Raw genomic sequence first — 25,035 nt, 5'->3', positions numbered from 1 at the left:
TTCAAAATGGAATTATGCCAAACATATTTTTTCATAAACAATTTTGTCCATTAAAAATCTTTGTGTCTTTGATCTCCAGCACCCCAAAAAAAATCTTTGTGTTCATTTAAAATTTCATATATACATTTCCATATCATTTAATACATTCCTAAATGATCATTTTCTAATGGCTGTATCTTATGCTGTTAAAAATGAACTATATGTCAACCATATCTCCTTTGGCTATACATTTGATCTTTCCATTTTTATGCTACTATAAATTAATCTTGACCCACTGATTCATATCCATCCCCCCAAGACAGATTTCTGGATGTGGAACTACTGATTTAAACAGCATACACATTTTAAGGGTGTTTTGATAAGTACTATTACACTGGTCTTCAAAAATGCTGTTCTATTTTAACATTTCTCTAAGAAATATGAGTGCCCATTCCTCCAGAGCCTTATTGGGTACTCTCCTTTACCTTTCTTAATTTGGCAATTTAATAAACATAAAAGAGTATTTTTTTTTCATTTCTTGACTTCCAAAGAAGTTAATGTTTAGAATCTGTATATGCTTATTAGCCAGCTGTATTTCCTTTTTCAGTAACTTGCCTAATTATATTATTTGTTCATTTTTTCTGTGGAAAGTTTGGCTTTTTCTTATAGATTTATATGAATTCTTTATGTATTAAGGACGTGAAACCTTTTTTGTTATCTATTACAAATATTTACTTAGTTGTGGGATTTTTGTCACTTACTTTTCAGTATTAGTGGTTAATTTGATTTCTTTGTTCTTTTTCATAGATGCAATGTGAAAGACCATTCCCACTCGAGACCAGTTACTCAACTGTATTTTCTGATCTTTCATGGTATCATTTTGACTATTTGTCACTTTAAACCATCAGAAATTTACACTGGTGTATAATATGAGGTATGGATTAAATTCCCCTGCCACAGTCTCAGTACACTTAATGAAAACAAGCCCTACTAGATCTGCACCCATCATTCAACACCGTATCTCTGAATGCACAATTTTGAACCACCCTTTCCTGTACTGTCTGCTCTAGCACCACTGGTTTCCTTGCAATTCTTAAACGAGACATACGCCCTGCTGAGAGCCTTTGCAATGTGTTCCCTGGGCCCAAGGGTTCTACAAACAGATATTCATATGGCTACATCTCTCACTTCCTTTTGATCAAAACCTACCGTATCAAGAGGTCTTCCTTGATTATCTTAAAAAAAATTCAGTTAATCTATTTTCAATTTCTTCTAATAATAGAATGTACTTGTTTCTTTTTCATCTGTTATAGTCATTATAGTAAAGGTTCCATGAGAAAAAAGGTTTATGTTCACTTTAACTTTATATCCCCAGGGCTAGAAGGGTGACCAATGCCTACTAAATGCTCAATACTAATATGCTCAATGATAAATGAATCTTTTTTATTCCTCTGTTTCCATAGATTCATATATACTAGAGTCTTTCAGAATAATTACTTTTTATTCAGGTATATGTTAAGTTAGTACCTTATTTTAATTATTTCAACTTTAGGATACATTTTTGTATGTGGCAGTGCACTTGTTCCCTCTACTCATTTTAAAAATGTAACTGACCAGAAGCATCTGTATTTTTTGATTAACTTTAGAATGACTGAATTTGTCAAGTCAGGTAAGAACCTAGAAAAGATATGTCTGAAATTACGTTTAACTTCATAATTTAATTATGGGATGAACTGACATCTTTATAATATTTAAATAAACTCTATAAATTTCTGGTGTGTGAAATGGAATTTTGGATATTATGAAGGGATCATTGTTCTTAGGAAATATTTGCTGCAATATTTAATCATCAACTGTCATAATACCTGATTTATTTTTAAATAGTTCTATAAAAAAACAATGCATAAAGAAAGTAATAAGAGAAAGATATGGGAAGAGGAAGAGATGGGTAAAGGAGGCAGGAAATGTAATGAACTGTTAATTGGTTAAGTCTAGGTAAAGGCAAAGACTATTCCTTAAGTAATTATTTCAATTTTCCTATTGTTCAGAAAAATTTCAAAATAAAAACCTGTTAGGAAAATATCAGTACTTAACTGGATTTTATTAAATATTATATGTGTGTGTGTGTGTGAAGAGAGAGAGAGAGAGAAAGAGAGAGAAAAGACTTAAAAAGAGGAGATAACTCCATACTATTAACCCATTCTTGCATTTCTGATAAAAATTCTAAGTCTTTGTATAATATATTAGTATGTTTAGTGGATCAAACGTACCCAAGAAAGCCTAGGAATGTAGCTCAGTGGTACGGCACTTTCCTGGCATGTGTGAGACCCTGGATTTGATTCCCAGCACTACCAAAAAATATCATACAAAAGAATATTTAATATATTTTAGTATATACTTATCATGTTCATACTTATATTCAAAATGAAATTTGGTACTGGTTTTCTAATTGTGGGTTGTCAGTTTTGCTATCATGTTTATGCTACCTTTGTGAAATGAATTTGGAAGAATTCTACCTTTTTCAATGATTTAAAACTATATATATCATGAAGAGATCTACTTCTTGAAATTTGGAGAATGTGACCATAAAACTGCTTAGGTATCTCTCTCTCTTTCTGGGTACCAGGAATTGAACCCAGGGGTGTTTAACCACTGAGCCACATCCCTAACCCTTTTTATATTATTATTATTTAGAGACAGGGTCTCACTGAGTTGCTTAGGTCCTTACTAAGTTGCTGAGGCTGACTTTGAACTTGCAATTCTTCTGCCTCAGCATCCTGAGCAGCTGGGATTACAGGTGTGTGCTACCATGCCTAGCCCACTTGGGTATCTGTTGAGGAAGTTAATTCTTTAAAATGTCTTTTGTGAATCAGTGGTTTAACTTCTCTTTCTTCTTGGGTTAATTTGTTCCCCCCAGGGCTTCACATATGCTAGGAGGTTAGTTCTCTACCACTTAGCTACATTCCTAACCCTTCTTGGGTAAATTTTGAACCACTAATATTTTTCTAGAAAGTTGTCTATTTCAGGAAATTCACAAAATTAAAAAACTTAATATTATCCAGCTCTGCGCATATATAAAATATATATATTTTCTCTCTCTCTTTTTTTTTTCTTTTGGTACTGGGGATTGAACCCAGGGATGCTTTACCACTGATATACATCCCTGGGTCTTTTTATCTTTTTTTGTTTTGAAACAGGGTCTTGGTAAGTTGCTGAGGACCTTGCTAGGTTGCTGAAGCTGGCCTCGAATTTCTGATCCTCCTGTCTCCTCTCCAGGCACTAGGATTACCTGTATATACTAATAAAAAAGTACGAATTTTTTTCCTAGTAAAGGTACATCCTATTAACAACGACTTTAATTTTCTTATAAGACTATTATCTATAATATATATCTACATATATAAGACTATTATCTATAATGAAGTATTGAAGAAAGAGAAGGAATTTTGTGTGGATTTGAAAATTTGTCTCATACCAATCATTTTCTAATACTTTGCACCAGGATTTAAGAACATCTTTATTTCTAAGGACACAAACATTGATACTAAGAATTAAAAAGCTATGTGTTTATGAGTTACAACTATGAACACAGTATATTACTACAGTGGATCAGCCCCAAATCAGCTACCAAGCTTGAAGCTGAAACATTTATACACTTCAGAGTTTTACAAATTTCACCAGTTCGGCTGCTGAAATTTGCTCACCCCTTACCCTTATCTGTGTAATGTAAGGTAAAGGATGACTTTTCTCCTTAAATGATTTCCTCTTGGCCTTTACAGATGTCATTATATTTGCTTACCCCACTGCTAAAAAATTAGGACTTCAACATTGTGTATAAAAAAGCATACATTTTAATGAAGGCATGGGGATTTCCACAAATAGCAGTGACCAAAAAACTGAGGGAAATTTTAGATAAGGTGATAATTAAGATTTTTTTTATTAGTATTGAAGTGTTATTTTAATACTTAACATTTATTTATTCCCAACTCCAAAACTGCCACACTGAAGTTTACTAGTTACTACTTGTTACATAATTCTCCTTTCTTGGTTCCAAGGAAATAGGATGAAGACTACCTTAATTGCTGGCATAAAAGAACAATGGGTATTTTAATGAAATGCTGTTGATTATTAGTCCACAAGACTAAATCATAGATATCTCTAAACCTAAAAATAATCCTTATTATAGTACATTTAATTCTCTACTCTCCAAAAAATTTTAAAGTGTATTTTTGTTAGATAAACTTTTCTCAGACACATGTTCCAGTATTATCAGCATATTACTAAATTAGCTCACTATCATTTCCTTATTAAAAGAGGTAATAAGATTAAATAACTTAGAGCAGTGCCCAGTAAGCAAGCTCACAATTAGAATTTCTTCTTGCTGCAATTTAGTCACCTAATTTGTCATTTCATCTTTCACTTGTAGATGAGTGACTCATTAAAAAACAAAAACAAAAACAACATTTTGAGCTGGGACTATAGCTCAGGGGTAGAGCACTACCTAGTGTGTGGAAGGTCTGGGTTTGATCCCCAGCACCACAAAAATAAAAATAAAAATCACTTATACAAAGAAGGCAACAGCCCAATCCAATATGGATCAGAGATTTCTCAAGGACTGAAAGTAGTAATTATTAAAAATTTCTGACTCATAAATAATGGACTTAATATTTATAATTTCATTTTGTATTCAATAAAGTTGAATAATTCAGGAAAACTAAAATAATGGGGAATTTTGGGGATTTAAGTTTAGAAAATGTCATAAAAATATCAGTTTTACAAAGTGACATGTCTCAGGAACTCAAGCTGGGGATGAAGCGATCACCGCCATGGCATCATGATGGTCATATGTACCGTCGTGAGTGCCTCTTACCTGATACAAAGGGCCATCCTGAGAGCAGACTTGCGTAGCTGAGCAGTTCAGACACCGAAACTGCGGAGGAGATGAACTCATCAGATAAGAGGCATCCACAACTGGATACATATTTAAAACTGATTATTTAAAATATTTTAACGTTAAACAGTAAGCGTCAACATGATTAATTAAAAAAACACTGAGAAAATGATAGTTGATTTTGAAAAAAATAGATTTAATTACTTAGTGATTGGTAAAATTTTTAGCTTGAAGTAATTTTGGCAACTAGCTATGAGTAAGGTTAATATTTTGAAAATGCCAATATGGTATCCTACCCTTTCCATATCCTTTTCAAATACTAGTTCCTGAGAAAATCCTCACCTCTTGGTACATGAGGGCACCCTCTTTCTTCCATCCCTTCCTGCGATCAGTCTCTCCTAGGTCTCCTCTTCAACTACCCCTGAAAGCAGCACTGTTCAGTGAGATCAGAGCTCTGTGTAGGGCACGGAACTTCACTCAACCTATAAGGGATCCATTTTCTGTTTTATTTAGGTTCTTTATATTGCCCAAATTAGATTCTTAGCCTCCATATCTATTTTAACATCATTAGATTATGAGCTCCTTGAATATTTATATTTGCAATCTTATATAGTTAAGGCCCAGAACTGACACACAGCAGCCACTCATTGTTTTATGAGTAAATTAATGAATGAATATTTTTTAAACTACCAAGTAGAATCATTTGTAAACCCACTACCTTTGGAACAGTTTAACCACATGTGAAATCATTACTGACTTCCAAAATATGCTACAACTTGTTAAATACAAATATAATTTTCATTATAATGGGACTATAAAACAATATGTATACTTAAAATCATGCATATATGAATTCAACATTGCACATTCTTCAAAATGGAAAAATTAAATACATGAAGGAATTGTAAATAAACCTGAATATTTCTAACTTCCCAGAGATTTTAAAAGATATACTTTGATTATAAATTTTCTATTTCCCCAAAATACTTTAGCAATTTTTTTCTTTAGAAGCTGGTCCTTGATTTTGAGTACTGTGCTCATCAGTATGCTGTGAAATGTGCCCGGTGGTATGATCCTTTAGTGACGTCCTTTTTCTCTGTAGAGTTCCAAAAAAGAGTTCTCAAGCACTGGTCTATTCAACTTTTCCTAACCAGACTAGTTGCACAATGCATTCTATAAGAATAGAGAGTTAAAGTGGAAAAAAGACAATTTCACTAGTTCTTCTCTTTTCTATTAGTCTCTTTGGTATCAGGATGGTATCTTTGCTTTTCCTAAAACTGCCTAATAATACAAAAATAAGTCAAAGAAAGATAAGCATGGTATAGTCACTTCTGTGCTGAACTAGCAAAAGATTCTTGAGAAGAAAAGGCTGTGATGACAAAAGGACTGAACAGAAAGATACTGACAGAGGTCAGAGGTGGAATCAAGTGAAGAAGAGGGAACTATGATCATAATGAAAGTTAACATACAAGAGCTATTACTAAGATAATTAACATTATATCAGGCACTCTGCTAGGAACTTGAGTATATAATATTTCATTAATTCTTGTTCAACTTTTCAACACAGGTATTGGCACTTTAATTTTTAAGGATCAACCAAGGAAAACTAGGAAGCAGGACACATCTGGGAGAAAATTACTGCAACCTATATAAGATAAGATTCATATACAGAATATATAAAGAATTCCCAGAAGCCAATAAGAAAAAGACAAACATAAAAAAAAAACAAGACAATGAATATGAAAGTTCACAGATGAAATCTAAGATTGATAATATGCAGTGTTGGTGAGGATGTCAGAAAATGGGCACTCCCTTGTACATTACTGGTATGATTATAAACTGTTAAACCTTTTTAGAGAACATTTTTTCATTATCTCTCAATTTAACATATGCATACTCTGTTGTAAACATACTTCTAGGAATCCAGACAATGGATATGCTTGCACATTGCAAAAAAATATATGTACCAGAAAACATATGGCAATGTATATGTCAAAAAACTTAAAAAACCCGAAATGTCCACCATTAAAGTGTTACATTCATACATATTGAGTTTTATCACTACATTAAAAAGAATTATTTAAAAGTTTATTGTTTCTCCACAAGATTTATTGCCAAGAAAGAAAAAGAAGTTGCAAAATAATATATATGGTTCATGTTTCAAAAAACTGTGATGAAGAGGATTCAAGTATTAGATTGATGATGACATTAGATGACTGAGTCCCTTCTGAATTAATTCTATACCTTCAATTTATAGATGTGGAAGCCAAAGAACAAGTAAGTAGGCATAGATCACACTAAAACCCTATTACTCAAGGATGGTTAAAGATCAGATGCACTGGCACCTCCTGGGAGCTTTCTAGAAAGGCAGAACTGTGGGCCCTGTCCCAAGACTTACTGAGTCAGTATCTATTTTACCAAGATCCCAAGATGATTTATATTTGGATTAAAGTTTGAGAAGACTGTTTATTTATTTATTTTTTAAGTAAGAAGTAAAACATCATGGTCATCCATGAGTACAAGAAATCCTGCAGTGGCAATATTATTAAGAACTGAAAATTTTCTAAGAGGTATCTAAGTTTGACTGGATGTTTGTTTTGATTCCTAAAGATAAAAATCTTTCAAAAACACATCAAAATGGAGAAATGGGTCCAGGAAGGGCAGGGGCTAAAGAGAAGGGGCTATGCTTGAAGTGGAACTACTCCGGGATAGAGGAAAGCAGTGGTGCAGAAGTGTGTGGTGCAGGGAGACACCCCACTACTTGAGGACTGCGGGCAAAATTAATTTTCCTGAGACTTCTCCAGAAGGGTAGGAATGGGACAAGGGAAGTGGTGATCTGAATATGGAGTAGCCTTGCCAGAGGTGACACAAGGAGGAAAGAAAACTACAGATTTACTAAGACATAGACAAAGGGTATAGAACATATGAGGAAATCTCCGACAACCCCAAATACAATGAAAAACTATAAAGATGCCAATTCCTGAGAAGCAACCTAGAAATATAACTCACTGCCAATCACAATCCCATTCAACAGTTCATCAGGAAGAATGGGTAAAACTAGACAAAACAACTTTTTAAAATGTTTTTGCCCCAATAGGTACTAACATACATCATAAAGCAACTTAGAAGGTCTATTTTCTTTATAAGACATGTTAGTGTGAACTCAATCAAACTTATCCCAAAGAAAATGGACAATTTTCTAAAAGGGATTTCACAGGGATGTTATATAGTCAGCTTTTTAAGAAGCTATATAATGTGTAATACTGGTTCATAATAAGACCTGCTCAAAAGAACAAGAATGTCCAGAAATATATACAGATGTGTATGTTTGTACACATACATATACAAGTATACATTTGTAGATAATGTTGATATCTTGAAATAAGGTTAAGGTATTATTATTCAATAAATTGTATTTCTGATTTAAAAAAACTTTAGAATAGAGTTAAGACCTGTGAATATGTGTATGCAAATAAATTGATTCCAGGTGGTATAGTAAAATGTTTACTATAAGAAAGTATAAGCAGTGAAAGAACCACATTGCAGTCATTAGTTTAGGAAAACAACTCCAACACAAAGCACAGCTAATTATCAATGGCAGTAGGCAGAATAATGAGCTTTTAGACATCTTGGTCTCTTGATGGCAGAGATGGGAAGGGATAAATCACAAAAAATAGGCTAGTACAGTCTTACTGAAGAAATGATGGTTTTATTACTACTGCTATATTTGTCCAGGTCACGTTTCTACCAGAATTCATCTAACATAACAATTTTGTACTTAATTGGAACCTGAGCAAGAATTTAAAGGTTTTCTTTTTTTTAACGGAAAACAAATGAGAAATTGATATTTGAATAAATGAAAGTATCTTCAGGATAATTTTTGCATAACTACTACTTCATAAAACATAAAATTTTCACTTAATTTAGTCTTCAAACAAATGTATAGGGAAGTGTGTGAGGTGCTAGAGATTCACAGTGAACAAATGAAAATCTCATTTTTTTTTTTTTCTGTACCAGGGATTGAATCTAACAGCCCTTAACCACTGAACCACATCCCCAGCCCTCTCTATTGTTTTAAATTTTGAGACTGGCCTTGAACTTGCACCCTCCTGCCTCAGTCTCCTGAGTTGCTAGAATTACAGATGCATGCCACCATGCCTGGCTTAAATCTCAGTTTTTAGATTACATTTTAGTTAGGGGACAAATAATAAACATATAAATAAGAGGCACAGCATGTCAGATGGTTTTAAATAACCATGAAAAACAATAAGCACGTCATCTGGAGAGGAAGTTGTAATTTTAAGGGAGATCAGAGACCTCACTGAGGTGACAAAGAAGCAAAATTATTGAAGTAAGGAGTGTAAAGGAACTATTGGGATGAATACCTGGCAAGGCACTGCAAGTAGGGCAGGCTTGAGAAAGCACAGAAAACACTGTCTGGAGGGCTGTGAGCCAAAGAGAGAGGAAATGGTAATGTCGGAGAGGGGAGCCAGGATAACTGTGTGGGCCATCTCTATGGGTCTCCGGAAGGACTTTGGCTTTTATCTAAATGATATTGAACAGGATGGCACAAAGTGACATGTCCTCTAGCTGTGGTGCCAGGGGAGGTGAACATGTAGGTAGGGTAGAGCCCTGCTGGGAGACTTTCAGAATCATTATATGGAGAATGGCCATGGTGGGTAAGACCCGAGTAGTAGTGAGACACAGCAGGACTCTGATTCTAGTATTTTGATGGCAGTGGTTAGAATTTGCTAAAGATGAGTGAAAGAAAAAGAATATAATCAGGGCTGATTTCAGGAATTTTGGTTTGAGCAATTGGAAAAATGAAGCTACCAATCTCAAAACCACTGAGACTATGAAGACTGCAGGAGATACAGGTTTGGAGAAGAACAACCAAAGAATCAGGACTGTCATGAAAAAAATAAAAGAAAATAAATAGACTAATATATTACTTTACTATTGTACTAGATGTAAAAGATGGTAATTTTTATTATTGTTTAGTTTTTCACTTGAATAAGACATTGAATTACTTTTTGAACTTTTATTAAAATAAGACTCAACTAAAGAATTCAAACTATTCAGAAATGTGTGATCAGAAATGTAATTACAGCAAAAACTGATTTAACTGATAGTCTATTAACAAAAAAATTTCTGCAAATTAGATCTGACTTTAAAATAATGTCAGTGTTGGGCCGCTTTGGGCAGGGATCTTGTAGGATAGGTGAGCACCAGAAGAGGCCTCACAGTGATGGCCATTTACATCTCTTTTAATCTTCAGGAAAATATATTCATAATGATGATTATCAGCACTAAAACACTAAAATGTTCACTGAACTACCAACAAAAGCTAAAAGTACATTCAATACAAGGTTAATGCTACGTGTAATATTACAACATTCCTTCCCCAACAGTACTGGCTAAGAGATCTTAACTCTTTCTGCAATATGCACCTGGTATATGAAACATTTTGGTTTTAATGCTTAAAACAAGAATAATTCATATACAACCCTTTAAAAACACTATAAAATGTCACAGAAAGGCAAGTAGTTATTTACCAAATACAAAGACAACTGTATTTTTTAAAAAAATGAACCCCAAAGAGATTTGATGTGTTCTTAGAGATCACACAACTAGTTGGTAACTGACACTAGGTGCTCTTTTTTTCTTCCTGGTCTTGAACTCTTTTTGCTATGGCTAACGCGTTCAGCTTCACAAGGAAGGCTTCACCCATATGAAACTCAAATAGGAAAAAATTTTGATTTAAGAAATTAGGTGGTTCATTTATTATTACATCATATCAAGACATTTCTTCTGATAAACAGTTAAATGTCTTACCTGCTGAATAGCATAACAGTAATTTTTTGATGTTTGCTTTATAACATTTCTAAAGATAATTACATTCAATGAAGTATGTTTGAACTACTCAACTCCTGTTATATCTGGATTTTACATTACCTATCCTTGGGGGAGGTAACATTTCTTAATTTTGTTTTATTTTATGAATAATTTATAATAAAATGTAATAAAACCTATTTACAAAGTAAAAGCATTACATTACTCAGAGTTGAAAAGTATGGCATTGTACCATAAACACCACAGAAACTTAATGTCTTAAGTGACCTTAGAAGTTATCGAGTCCAACTTTTCCGTCAGTCATAATTAGGGCTTATTCATCACTCAGATCATGAAGAGAATTTCTGGTAGCATTTCTGAGTATTCCTTACTCCCACAAATCAATCTTACAAACCCTAGGGCCTCAAATTTCCCTAATATCCCATGTTACTTAAACTCTGGTGTACTCAAACCTAAATTAAGACTATTTAAAAACAGAGTTCAAAATACAAAAGTTTCTTTTTTGGGTTTTCTTAGGTTTTCCCCTTTAAATAATTTTTCATAGGGCCTGGGCATATTAATTGAATTCTGGTAACAGACACCACAGCAAATTCACTTACCCTTAGGCCTGATTTTATACTTTCAATGTAAAGGAGGTACCTGAAAAAGAGATCATCCAGATTCTATCCTATATGTCCCCTTTATCACAACTGTAAATAAATTCCATTCCCACTCTATGTACTTGTAAGTTCCTATCAATTACTGAGCTTTAAAAAAATATGTGTCATCTGTCTTGAGGTTAGCAGAATCCTGAGCATATTTAAATGGAGTTTTAAACTCACCTTAAAAAACAAAAACACATGTAACACAGACATTGGTCTTGTAATTGGACCAGCTTTTTCAGAGTGCTGGGAGAAACAAAAGGAACCAGTTTCTTCTCCTTCCCAAATCAGGTTTCTAAAAAATTCCTAAGTAATATTATTAAATTTTAATAATATAGTAGTATATAATTTAATATACACATAGGTAAATATAAAAGCAATTTACGTTTTCTCCTCTTAGTCGCCATCTTGTCATATAGATGAATTCCATAGTATGATCCTTCCCCATAATTTCACCATTGCACAGCACATCCAACTTTAAAAAGAATAGTTACAGATATATTAACATAAGTATTTTCAATTCATAAGTTTTACACATTTTTTTCAAATTTCAATTTTTTTCAATAACAAAATAGAACTATTCATTATTTAAAAGAACACTGAATTTTTTATTTTCTACCACTTTTCTTTCTCACACAGTATTAACAATTCAGATATAAGTAACATGAAGCACTGTTTATCTTGTCCCACATAATCTGGATCTCAAGTTCATACACATAATTTATAAATGCAATAAAGGTCTTCTTAGTCCACATATCTGTGCAACCTTAGAGGTTTTAGACATACTTCTGTGACTGCCCCTTGCTGAATGAGAACAAACTATAGCAAGCTCACAGTTCCTTACAGCTTCTCTGGCTTCTAAATTCAACTCTCAGAATCCTTTAGACTTTCCAAGATTGAAAGGGGTTACCTAGTTCGGATTTAAAGAGGGTAATGAACGTGGATACAGTAATTTATGGAACCTTTAAGGTTTATAAGAATTTCTAGTAATTACTGATAACTAAATTGACACAACATTTAGGACTATAACACAGGTCTGTGTGTTCTAGGGCAGGCTGGTTTACTTGGTTGGTAACTTGCACCACAGTTACAGTATCCTCTTCTTTCCACGCATGAAATGTCAAAAAGGGTTACACTAATAAATGCTCATTTTTGGTCTAGGTTGCAGTAACCAAAAACACCCCCAAATCCTTGTGAAGGTCACAGGAACTCTGGCTGTTGTTCATTAATTTGACAAAGCATAGTTAAACATATCTCTATAAATAACATTTCAAAATGTTACTTCTCAAAGTATTCCATAAAATAGAAGAGGAGGGAACCCTCCCAAACTCATTCTATGAAGCCAATATTACCCTGATACCTAAACCAGACAGAGACACATCGAGAAAAGAAAATTTCAGACCAATATCCTTAATGAACATTGACGCAAAAATTCTAAACAAAATTTTAGCAAATCGCATACAAAAACATATTAAAAAGATAGTGCACCATGATCAAGTGGGTTTCATCCCAGGGATGCAAGGTTGGTTCAACATCAGGAAATCAATAAATGTAATCCACCATATCAATAGACTTAAAGTCAAGAATCACATGATTATTTCAATAGATGCAGAAAAAGCATTTGATAAAATACAGCACCCCTTCATGCTCAAAACACTAGAAAAAATAGGGATAGTGGGAACATTCCTTAACATTGTAAAGGCCATCTATGCTAAGCCCATGGCTAATATCATTCTAAATGGTGAAAAACTGAAAGCATTCCCTCTAAAAACTGGAACAAGGCAGGGATGTCCTCTTTCACCACTTCTTTTCAATATCGTCCTTGAAACTCTAGCCAGAGCAATTAGACAGACCAAAGAAATTAAAGGGATACGAATAGGAAAAGAAGAACTCAAACTATCCATATTTGCTGATGATATGATTATATACTTAGAGGAACCAGGAAATTCCACCAGAAAACTTTTAGATCTCACAAGTGAATTCAGTAAAGTAGCGGGATATAAGATCAATGCACATAAATCTAAGGCATTTTTATACATAAGTGATGAATCTTCAGAAAGAGAAATTAGGAAAACTACCCCATTCACAATAGCATCGAAAAAAATAAAATACTTGGGAATCAATCTCACAAAAGAGGTGAAAGACCTCTACAATGAGAACTACAGAACACTAGAGAAAGAAATTAAAGAAAACCTTAGAAGATGGAAAGATCTCCCATGTTCTTGGATAGGAAGAATTAATATTGTCAAAATGGCCATACTACCAAAAGTGCTATACAGATTCAATGCAATTCCAATTAAAATCCCAAAGATGTACTTTACAGAAATAGAGCAAGCAATTATGAAATTCATCTGGAAGAATAAAAAACCCAGAATAGCTAAAGCAATCCTTGGCAGAAAGAGTGAAGCAGGGGGTATCGCAATACCAGATCTTCAACTCTACTACAAAGCAATAGTAACAAAAACGGCATGGTATTGGTACCAAAATAGAAAGGTGGATCAATGGTACAGAATAGAGGACACGGATACAAACCCAAATAAATACAATTTTCTCATACTAGACAAAGGGGCCAAAATATGCAATGGAGAAAAGATAGCCTCTTCAACAAATGGTGCTGGGAGAATTGGAAATCCATATGCAACAGAATGAAACTAAACTGATATCTCTCACCATGCACGAAACTAAACTCAAAATGGATTAAGGACCTCGGAATCAGACCAGAGACCTTGCATCTTATAGAAGACAAAGTAGGTCCAGAGCTTCAACATGTCGCCTTAGGACCAGACTTCCTCAACAGGACTCCCATAGCACAAGAAATAAAAGCAGGAATCAATAACTGGGATAGATTCAAACTAAAAAGTTTTCTCTCAGCAAAGGAAACTATCAGCAATGCAAAGAAAGAGCCTACAGAGGGGGAGAAAATCTTTGCCAATCATACTTCAGATAGAGCACTAATCTCCAGAATCTATAAAGAACTCAAAAAACTCTACACCAAGAATACAAATAATCCAATCGACAAATGGGCTAAGGAAATGAATAGACACTTCACAGAAGAAGATCTACAAGCAATCAACAAACATATGGAAAAATGTTCAACATCTCTAGTAATAAGAGAAATGCAAATCAAAACCACTCTAAGATTCCATCTCAACCCAATTAGAATGGCGATTATCAAGAATACAAGCAACAATAGGTGTTGGCGAGGATGTGGGGAGAAAGGTACACTCATACATTGCTGGTGGGGCTGCAAGCTAGTGCAGCCACTCTGGAAAGCAGTATGGAGACTCCTTGGAAAACCTGGAATGGAACCACCATTTGACCCAGCTATCCCACTCCTTGGCCAATACCCAAAGGACTTAAAATCAGCATATTACAGAGGTATAGCCACATCAATGTTCATAGCTGCTCAGTTCACAATAACCAGATTGTGGAACCAACCTAGAAGTCCTTCAATTGATGAATGGATAAAGAAACCATGGTATATATATACAATGGAATATTACTCAGCCATAAAGAATGATAAAATTATGGCATTTGCAGGCAAATGGATGAAATTGGAGAATATCATGCTAAGTGAGATAAGCCAATCTCAAAAAACCAAAGGACGAATGATATCGCTAATAAGTGGATGAGGACACATAATGGGGGGTGGAAGGGGTTAGTGTTAGGGTTGGAGTTAGGGTTAGGGAGGGGGGCAAGAATGGAGGAAGGAAGGACTGTATAGAGGGAAAAGAGGGATGGGAGGGGTGGGGGGAAGGGAAAAAATAACAGAATGAATCAAACAACATTACCCTATGTAAATTTATGATTACACAAATGGTATGCCTTTTTGCCATGTACAAACAGAGAAACAACATGTATCCCATTTGTTTACTAAAAAAAAAAAAAGAAAAAAAAACATTTCAATTCTCCAGCTACTGAAATCAACTAGTAAGATTTCATAAGTGTGAAGAGGAGTCCTACAGAATGAGTTCTAAATAATTCTCTGTCTGGCTAGATAGAAACTACAGCTTTGAATTTTAAGTCTAAAACAAACATAGTCCCAATTATATTAGACATGTGAAAGTGAATTACTGATCTTTTGATGATTTATGGTGACTCATCAACTTCAAAATGTTTTTCAGACATCCTTTTATTAACTCTTAAAAAGGACAAAGTAGATAATCTCCTTTTCTTTATATTGCCTATAAAATTCACAAGCAAAGAAGTAAAGGAATTTATGTAGGATGCTATTACTAATCATTTAACAACTAAACTAAACTATCCTGCCCAATTACAAAACTGTAAAAGAAGTTTTCGCTGTCAGGCATTTCATTAAAACATCCTCCAATATGCCAGGCAGCCAAATAATGGGAGACCAATCAATATTTCTATGAAATTATAGGAAAATTCTTCGGGATAGATAAGAACTGTCTCTTTTCTTTCCATCTTTGTCTGCAGACAAATAAAAAACTGCCAGAAGTAATACAGACAGTAAGTGTTCCTCACTCTAACAACTTTCTGAACAGAAACTAGAAATTGGTAACTAATGAGTAAGACTTAAGAAGTAAGGAGATAAAACTGTACATGGTATTTTGCAAGAAGAAAATAAAATGTAAAACCGAATCATAAAAATGAGTTCATTGTCAATTTTTCACTGTGTTTCTATCTATAAATTGCTATCTTTTACTTTTACCAACCACTGGGCTCCAAAACCTAATTGTTGCAATTTGGTGCTGGGGATTAGAACCCAGGGCCTTGTGCTTGTGAGGCAAGCACTCTACCAACTGAGCTATATCCCCAGCCCCCGTAATTGTTGCAATTTTAAACACAAAAATTGATGTCTCTATAATTTTTGTTGTGTGTTTGTTGGACCAAATAATAATAATAAAATAACCCAGACCCTAATTAGTCATCAGAGAAAAATTAAGTTTAAAATCAAAGGCTTCCTTTAAAATGGACTTCATACTTGTCAATGCCTGTGTTCAAATTCTATCACATTTTATTTTTCCTATGGTTACTGTTTATTCTCTGAATACATTATATGCTACTTATGATCAATATTGGGGCAATTTGCCTTTCTGATTAAAGTGGTAAATTGCATTGTGCAGATGTAATATGTTATTTTAGCCTAGTGGTAAACAATATCATTTTTGCATACATGAAATTATATATTACATAAATGGAGTATTATATTCTAAAAATTAAATTCTTATAAGAAAATGAAAGTTTCCACAAAATTAACTTGAATATATTATGTTAAAACTCAGTCCTTGTGTTAGAATTTTACTTCAGAAGAGAATTATCAAAATAAGCAAGGTTAGACATTATTTAACTTACCTCATAAGAACTTGGAAGCTTTAGTTTTAAACTTAGAAATTTTTTAATAGTTCCCACAGTTACACGTGTAGAACATCGAATGAATTTCTTCATTAGACCCTAAGGAAATAAAGATAGCTAATTAAAACATTCTACTTTACTTTTTGTGAACCATTTTCACTATACTATCATTTTGAGTATTTTCTAAATGCTTTGTGAGAACATTTCAATTTATAGCTCTTTATACTTGTGAATAAAAATGTTCCTGGTTCTCAGGCACTGACAAGACATTCTTCAAAAAAGTGTGAGTATGTACTCGAGGAAAATCCTGGCAAAAAGACAATCTGCTTATTACTAAGACATTTTAGTAAACAAAACACCATGAGTTTAAGTAAAAAGAACAAAAGAAATGTCACAAAAAGCATGCAAATATTTTACTATATAATATCACTTCTGAAAGCACTGGAGACATTTTCTAAACACGATGCCATAACTTAAATGATTTTAGAAATAGCGTGATTTCAAATGAGATTCTGAGGGGCCCCGTCATGCAACAGAGAGAGGCCAGTTAGGTCACAACATGCGTCAGCAACTAAAAGTTGTAGAGAAAACCATGTCCCCCAAGGGGCTACAATAGTACTTCACTGAAAAAAACAGTTCAGTGTGCCCTGCTGTGTCTCATTTGTAAAATGCAGAGTAGCACCAATTCACTCTTTAAGCATGAGCATCTTTAAGACATAAAAATATCCCAGAATAGATATTCAAACTAAAAATGAAACAAAATGAGATTATAAACATTATAAACATGTGAACCAATATGTGAAAATTATATCCCACAACCTGAAAAGTTATCTGAACACTGAAACAAAAACAAAATACAATGGAATCTTTTTTTTTTTTTTACGTTTACATAGGGTAATGTTTATTTTATTTTTCCCCTCACCCCCACCCCTCCCACCCCTCCCACCCCTCTTTTCCCTCTACACAGTCCTTCTTTCCTTCATTCTTACCGCTCTCCTTAGCCTAACTCTAAACCTAACCCTAAACCTAATGCTAGCCCGTCCCACCCCCCATTATATGTCCTCATCCGCTTATCAGCGAGATCATTCGTCCTTTAGTTTTTTGAAATTGGCTTATCTCACTTAGCATGATATTCTCCAATTTCGACCATTTGCCTACAAATGCCATAATTTTATCATTCTTCATTGCGGAGTAATATTCCATTGTATAAATATGCCACAGTTTCTTTATCCATTCATCAACTGAAGGGCATCTAGGTTGGTTCCACAATCTGGCTATGGTGAATTGAGCAGCAATGAACATTGATGTGGCTGTATCTCTGTAGTATGCTGATTTTAAGTCCTTTGGGTATAGGCCAAGGAGTGGGATAGCTGGGTCAAATGGTGTTTCCATTCCAAGCTTTCTGAAGAATCTCCACACTGCTTTCCAGAGTGGCTGCACTAATTTGCAACCCCACCAGCAATGTATGAGTGTTCCTTTTTCACCACATCCTCGCCAACACCTATTGTTGCTTGTATTCTTGATAATCGCCATTCTAATTGGAGTGAGATGAAATCTTAGGGTAGTTTTGATTTGCATTTCCCTTATTACTAGGGATGTTGAACATTTTTTCATATATCTATTGATTACTTGTACATCTTCTTCTGTGAAGTGTCTGTTCATTTCCTTAGCCCATTTGTTGATTGGATTATTTGTATTCTTCGTGTAGAGTTTTTTGAGTTCTTTACACAATCAATGCTCATAAATCCAATGCATTTTTATACATAAGTGATGAATCTTCAGAAAGAGAAATTAGGAAAACTACCCCATTCACAATAGCATCAAAAAAAAATAAAATACTTGGGAATCAATCTCACAAAAGAGGTGAAAGACCTCTACAATGAGAACTACAGAACACTAAAGAAAGAAATTCAAGAAAACCTTAGAAGATGGAAAGATCTCCCATGTTCCTGGATAGGCAGAATTAATATCGTCAAAATGGCTATACTACCTAAAGTGCTATACAGATTCAATGCAATTCCAATTAAAATCCCAATGATGTACCTTGCAGAAATAGAGCAAGCAATTATGAAATTCATCTGGAAGAATAAAAAACCTAGAATAGCTAAAGCAATCCTCAGTAGCAAGAGCGAAGCAGGGGGTATTGCAATACCAGATCTTCAACTCTACTACAAAGCAATAGTAACAAAAACGGCATGGTATTGGTACCAAAATAGACAGGTAGATCAATGGTACAGAATAGAGGACATGGACACAAACCCAAATAAATACAATTTTCTCATACTAGACAAAGGGGCCAAACATATGCAATGGAGAAAAGATAGCCTCTTCAACAAATGGTGCTGGGAAAACTGGAAAACTATATGCAATAGAATGAAATTAAACCCCTATCTCTCATCCTACACAAAACTCAACTCAAAATGGATCAAGGACCTTGGAATCAGACCAGAGACCCTGCATCTTATAGAAGAAAAAGTAGGTCCAAATCTTCAACTTGTTGGCTTAGGATCAGATTTCCTTAACAGGACTCCCATAGCACAAGAAATAAAAGCAAGAATCAACAACTGGGATAGATTCAAACTAAAAAGCTTTCTCTCAGCAAAGGAAACTATCAGAAATGTGAAGAGAGAGCCTACAGAGTGGGAGAATATCTTTGCCAACCATACCTCAGATAGAGCGCTAATTTCCAGAATCTATAAAGAACAATGGAATCTTAAAGACACAAAGTATTACTCCTATTGGGTCAGCATCCAGAACAATACTGTAAGTATTTTTAAATTCACTAAGTCAAAAGTAGAACTATTTCAGTTAATGTTCACTTCCTAGTAAAACACAGTTCTTGGCAAAGATTAACAGAAACAAATCCACAAATGACACTTGATCACAATTCAAATGGTAAAGTATTCATTAAAAGAAAATAAATGAGTTGAAAGTTACATTGACAGTAAAACATACTCTACTCATTTCAAATACAAAGATGGGATTACAAAGACAGCATTAAAGCAAAGGGATGGGTATTCAGTTCCAGCTTCCTTCTCTTATCTGTTCATATCATCTCAACTACTCCAAGCCTTACCATCAATTTTCTTTCTACTCCAAATATCCTATTAAAGAATCATTATGTATAGTTTTCCAAGTTTCAGTAAAGTCCAAGCATGTGAGGGCACTGGAAAACCTTTAAATGTAATCTCATCTGCAGAAGAATCTTGATATCATTGCAGAAATGACCTTGATATCACTACTCGATCTTTCAGAAAATATTAATCTTTTAGAGATGTCAGAAGAGTTTTAAAACCACATTTTAAAAATGGGTCAAAGGCTTGTTTCTGAAATTTATAATTCAATAAACTTTGACATCAATCTAACAAAATTCCAGTCTGGAATGACACATGTGGAAAATGGAAACATTTGTATTATATACTGTGGTTTGAAGAGAGACTGCTAGGAGGTAGACCTGCTCAGATGTCCAGAGGGGTTCAATATTTTAGGAACAACTGTATACTTGAAGAAATATTAAAGAATTGGGAGACTTCTGTGTTTCAAGAATGTAACCTTCCATCTCCAAGGTACAACACCCTTGCTTTCTATTCTGTCCCTTTCAACTGAGGCCAGAAAAAGAATTCAAAAATGTTTCCTGCCTACTTCTAAATTCATTACTCTAGAGGTTTTAAAAAAATCATTTATCCTTTTGTTTTTGAAGAGTTGAAAGACCACTGTCTGAAATAAGAGAGTGGTCTTTACTGCAAGTTAAATGGGCCTATATATAGTTCTGGGATACAACTCAACAAAGTTCTAGTCTTTATGATAAAGATGATAAGGATTCTTGAGTTTTTGTTTTTTAAACCCAGATCCCTTAAAATATTTTTCTCTCATCTTCAGAATGTTATGGTTTATATCTCCACCAAAGTAACTGACAAGCTTGACACTTTTAAAAACTAAACCATAATACAAATGCAATAAAATTCACCATTTAAAGTATATAATTTAGTAGTTTCTATAACATTCACAAAGTTATATTACTATTATCTAATTCCAAGACATTTTTTATCATTGTCAAAAGAAATTCCTTACCCATTAGCAGTCATTTCCCATTCCTCTTTCTCCTCAAGCCTCTGATAGCTGCTAACTCTACTTTCTCAATGAAATCACTGAGTCTGGGTATTTTGTACGAAGGGGCTCATACAATATGTGGTCTTTGTGTCTGGTTTTCTTTCACTTCGCTCAGTGTTTTCGAGGTCCAACCAGGTTGTAGCACAAATAAATACTGCATTCACACTTATGGCTGAACAATATTGCAATGGGTGCATATATTACATTTTGTTTATCCATCGGTTGACTGATGGGACATTTGGGTTGTTTTCACTTTTTGACTATTATAAATAATTCTATGATGAAAAAAATGTGTGTACATATATATGATCTATATTTAAATATATACGTACATATGAGATTTTGTATGAATCATGTTTTAAATTTTTATATGATCAATATTCTTAGGAGTAGAATTGATAGGTCAAATAGTAACAATTATGCTTAAATTTCTGAGAAATTACTGAATTATTTTTCACAGTGGCTATACCATTTCACCAAGATATGAGAGCTCCAATTTCTCCACAGTCTCCTCCCTAACATTTATTACTTTCCTAGTGGGTGTGAAATGGTATCTAATTTTGGTTTAGATCTGCAGAGCTCTAATGACTAAGGATGTTTCATCATCTTTTCATGTGATTATTGACTATGTGACTATTTCTTTTGAAAAGATGTCTGTTCAAATCCTTAGCCTATTTTAAAAATTAACTTGTCTTTTTGTTGCTGATTTGTTAAGAGTTCTTTATATATCTAAATACTGAAAGCTTATTAGACATGTGAATTACAAATCTTTTCCCATTCATGTTTTTTAAAAATTTTCTTTATAGCATACTTCAATGCACTGAAGTTTTTAATCTTGATGAAGTTCAATTCATCTAGTTTTTCTTTTCTTCATGTGCTTTTGTGAACATTTCCAAGAATCTACTGTCAAATCCAAGGTCATGAAGATTTATCCCTACATTTTCTTCTTAGAGTTTCACAGTTTTAGCTCTTTAGATATTTAATCAATTTTAGATTAATTTTTGTATGTAGTGTGAGACAGGGATCCAACTGTATTCTTGTGCATGTAGATAATTCATTTGTCCCAGTACCATCTGTTGAAAGATACTCTTTTCCCTTGAATTATCTTAGTTCCCATGTAAAAAATAAATTCACCACAGTTGTATGGGTTTATTTCTCACTCTCAATTCCATTTTGTTAATATACATGTTATGTCAGTGTAACTATTTTGATTACTGTAGTTTGAAACCAAGTTTTGAAATTGGAGTTGAGTCACTAAACTTTGACTGATCTTTTTTTGTTTGTTTTTGTTTTTTAGAGACAGGGTCTCACTAAGTTACTTAGGGACTCACTAAATGGCTGATGCTGGCTTGGAACTTGCTATCCTCCTGCCTTAGCCTCCCAAATTGCTGGGATTGCAGGCATGCACCACCTGACCAGTTGATCTTTGTTCTTTGAAGATTACTTTGACTATTCTAGGTTCCCTGGATTTTCATATGACTTTTAGGATCAGCTGTAATTCTTGCAAAAAAGGCAGTTGGAATTCTGGTACAAGTTTCATTGGATCTGCAGAGCAATTTGTGTAGTACTGCCATTTTAATGATATTGTCTTTTACTCCATAAACAAGGGATGCCTTCATTTATTAGGTCTTTAATTTTTTTGTACAATGTTTTCTAGTTTTTGGTTAAATATATTCCTAAGTATTTTATTCTTTTTTTTTTTTTGTCTTTAGACTTCATTTGCTGAAACCTTTATTTATTTATTTATTTATTTAATTTTTTTCGCAGCAATGTGAAGAGAGAGCCCTCAGAGTGGGAGAATATGTTTGTCACTCATACTTCAGATAGAGCACTAATTTCCAGAATATATAAAGAACTCCAAAAACTCTACACCAAGAATACAAATAACCCAATCAACAAATGGGCTAAGGATATGAACAGACACTTCACCATGTGAACAGAATGTTCACCATCTTTAGTAATAAGAGAAATGCAAATCAAAACTACACTAAGATTCCATCTCACCCCAATTAGAATGATGATTATCAAGAATACAAGCAACAATAGGTGTTGGAGAGGATGTGGGGAAAAAGGTACACTCATACATTGCTGATGGGACTGCAAATTAGTGCAGCCACTCTGGAAAGCAGTGTGGAGATTCCTTAGAAAACTTGGAATGGACCTACCATTTGACCCAGCTATCCCACTCCTTGGCCTATACCCAAAGGACTTAAAATCAGCATACTACAGAGATACAGCCACATCAATGTTCATAGCTGCTCAATTCACAATAGCCAGACTATGGAACCAACCTAGATGCCCTTCAATTGATGAATGGATAAAGAAACTGTGGTATATATATATACAATGGAATATTACTCAACTATAAATAATAATAAAATTATGGCATTTGCAGGCAAAAGGATGATATTGGAGAATATCATGCTAAGTGAGATAAGCCAATCTCAAAAATCCAAAAGACGAATGATCTCACTGATAAGTGGATGATGACACGTATTGGGGGGTGGGAGGGGTGCAAGAATGGAGGAAGGAGGGACTGTATAGAGTGAAGAGAGGTGGGAGGGGTGGGGGGGAAGGAAAAAAAATAACGGAATGAATCAAACATCATTACTCTATGTAAATGTATGAATATGCAAATGATATGCTGTTACTCCATGTACAAACAGAAACAACAAGTATCCCATTTGTTTACAATAAAAATAAATTAAAAAAAGAAACTATTTTATTCTTTTTGATGCTACTCTAAGTGGAATTGTTTTAATTTCATTTTTGGGTTGTTTATTCCTAGTTTATTCATGATTTGCATACATTGATTTTTATCCTGCAAACTTGCTCAACTTATTAGCTATTAGTTTTTCTGTGGATTCCCAAGAGTTTTCTATACATAAGACTACTCCATTTGCAAATACTTTTACTTATTTTACAGTCTGGATGGATCCCTTTTTCTTGTCTATTTGTTCTAGCTAGAACATCTAGTACAACACTGAATAGAGGTGATAAGAACAGAAATCATTGTTTTGTTCCTGATTTTACAGAAGTTTTCAGTCTTTGATCATTAATTCTAAATTTTACATGGATGTCTTTATTTCGGTAAGGACGTTTCCTTCTAATTCCTAGTCTGTCAAAAAAAGGATGATGAATTTTGTCAAATGCTTTCCTTACTCTGTAAGAAGATCATGTAGTTTTTCACCCCTGTACTTTATTAATAGGATATTAATTAATTGATTGATTTTCATTATGTTGAGTTAACCTTGGCTCTGGTATATATTCTTTTCTATATGCTGTTAGATTTAGTCTGCCAACATTTTGTTGAGGAGTTTTGTATCTATGTTCATGAGGAAAATTGGTTCATACTTTTTCTTTTCTAAAACTTTTTTTTTTTAACACTTGCAAAACTGTGATTAAAAAACAAATCACACTGAATGGATTAAGAAAATATGGAATACATAAACAATGGAGTTTTACTTGGCCATAAAGAAGAATGAAATTCTGGAATTTGCTGGTAAATGAAGATCATGCTAAGTGAAGTGAGCCATACTCAGAAAATCAAGGGTTGAATTTTTTTTTTTTTTTATCATAGGTGGAAACTAGAGAGAAATAAAGGGGGAAAAAAGAGGGAGGGGGAATAGGGGATATCATAAAGATATAGGGAACATCAGTGGAGCAGAAGAAGGAAACTGAAAAGGAAGTTTGGGAAAGGGGAGGAAATGCAGAATGAATTCAACGAAATTATGCTATGTGCACGTATAAATATACCACAGTGAATTCCACTTTTATGTATATCTACAAAGCACAAATAAAATAAATAAATAAACAAGTAAAAGGAAGATCAGTAGAGCACAGGAAGACAAATGGGAGAGAGAAGAGAGAGGAGGGGGAAAGAGGGGATACTGGGGACTGAAATGGAGTAAGTAAAATTCCACACACATATGATTTTGTCAAAATGAACCTGACTACTATGCATAATTATAATGTACCAATAAAAGAAATAAATACATCATGTAAAATTGACTATCTTAACCATTAAAGTATATCATTCAGTAATGTTAAATATACTCACACTGTTGTGAAACAGAAGTCCACTACATTTTCATCTTACAAACCTGAAACTCTATACCTTTTAAACAACTACTACCCCTTTCACCTACCCTTCAGATCCTGGTAACCACCATTTTATTTTCTGTTTCTATTAATTTGACTACCTCATATAAGAGAAATCATACAGTGTGTCCTTGTGTAACT

The 25,035-nt window shown here is 33.8% G+C and overlaps 1 protein-coding gene across 5 annotated transcripts in view; it reads right to left on the bottom strand.

Annotated features, from left to right (window-relative positions):
- The window catches only part of Pcgf5 (polycomb group ring finger 5), a 109,808-nt gene that overhangs the window by 7,762 nt on the left and 77,011 nt on the right, over positions 1-25,035 (bottom strand). For 3 of the 5 annotated variants that reach the window (XM_047552093.1, XM_047552092.1, XM_047552094.1), the window contains exons 7-9: positions 16,684-16,782; positions 11,750-11,839; positions 4,850-4,909 (exon numbers count right to left, since the gene is read on the bottom strand). In XM_047552093.1, coding sequence (XP_047408049.1) covers positions 4,850-4,909; positions 11,750-11,839; positions 16,684-16,782 — 249 coding nt within the window. Of the gene's footprint in view, positions 1-4,849; positions 4,910-5,212; positions 5,353-11,749; positions 11,840-16,683; positions 16,783-25,035 lie in introns of all 5 variants that reach the window. The other 2 variants (XR_007108687.1, XM_047552095.1) reach the window with 2 other exon arrangements.

Source organism: Sciurus carolinensis, chromosome 5, assembly GCF_902686445.1.
Source record: "Sciurus carolinensis chromosome 5, mSciCar1.2, whole genome shotgun sequence".
Lineage (NCBI taxonomy): Eukaryota > Metazoa > Chordata > Mammalia > Rodentia > Sciuridae > Sciurus > Sciurus carolinensis.
Note: the sequence above shows the minus strand (reverse complement) of the source record. Positions and strands in the feature narration are given on the sequence as shown.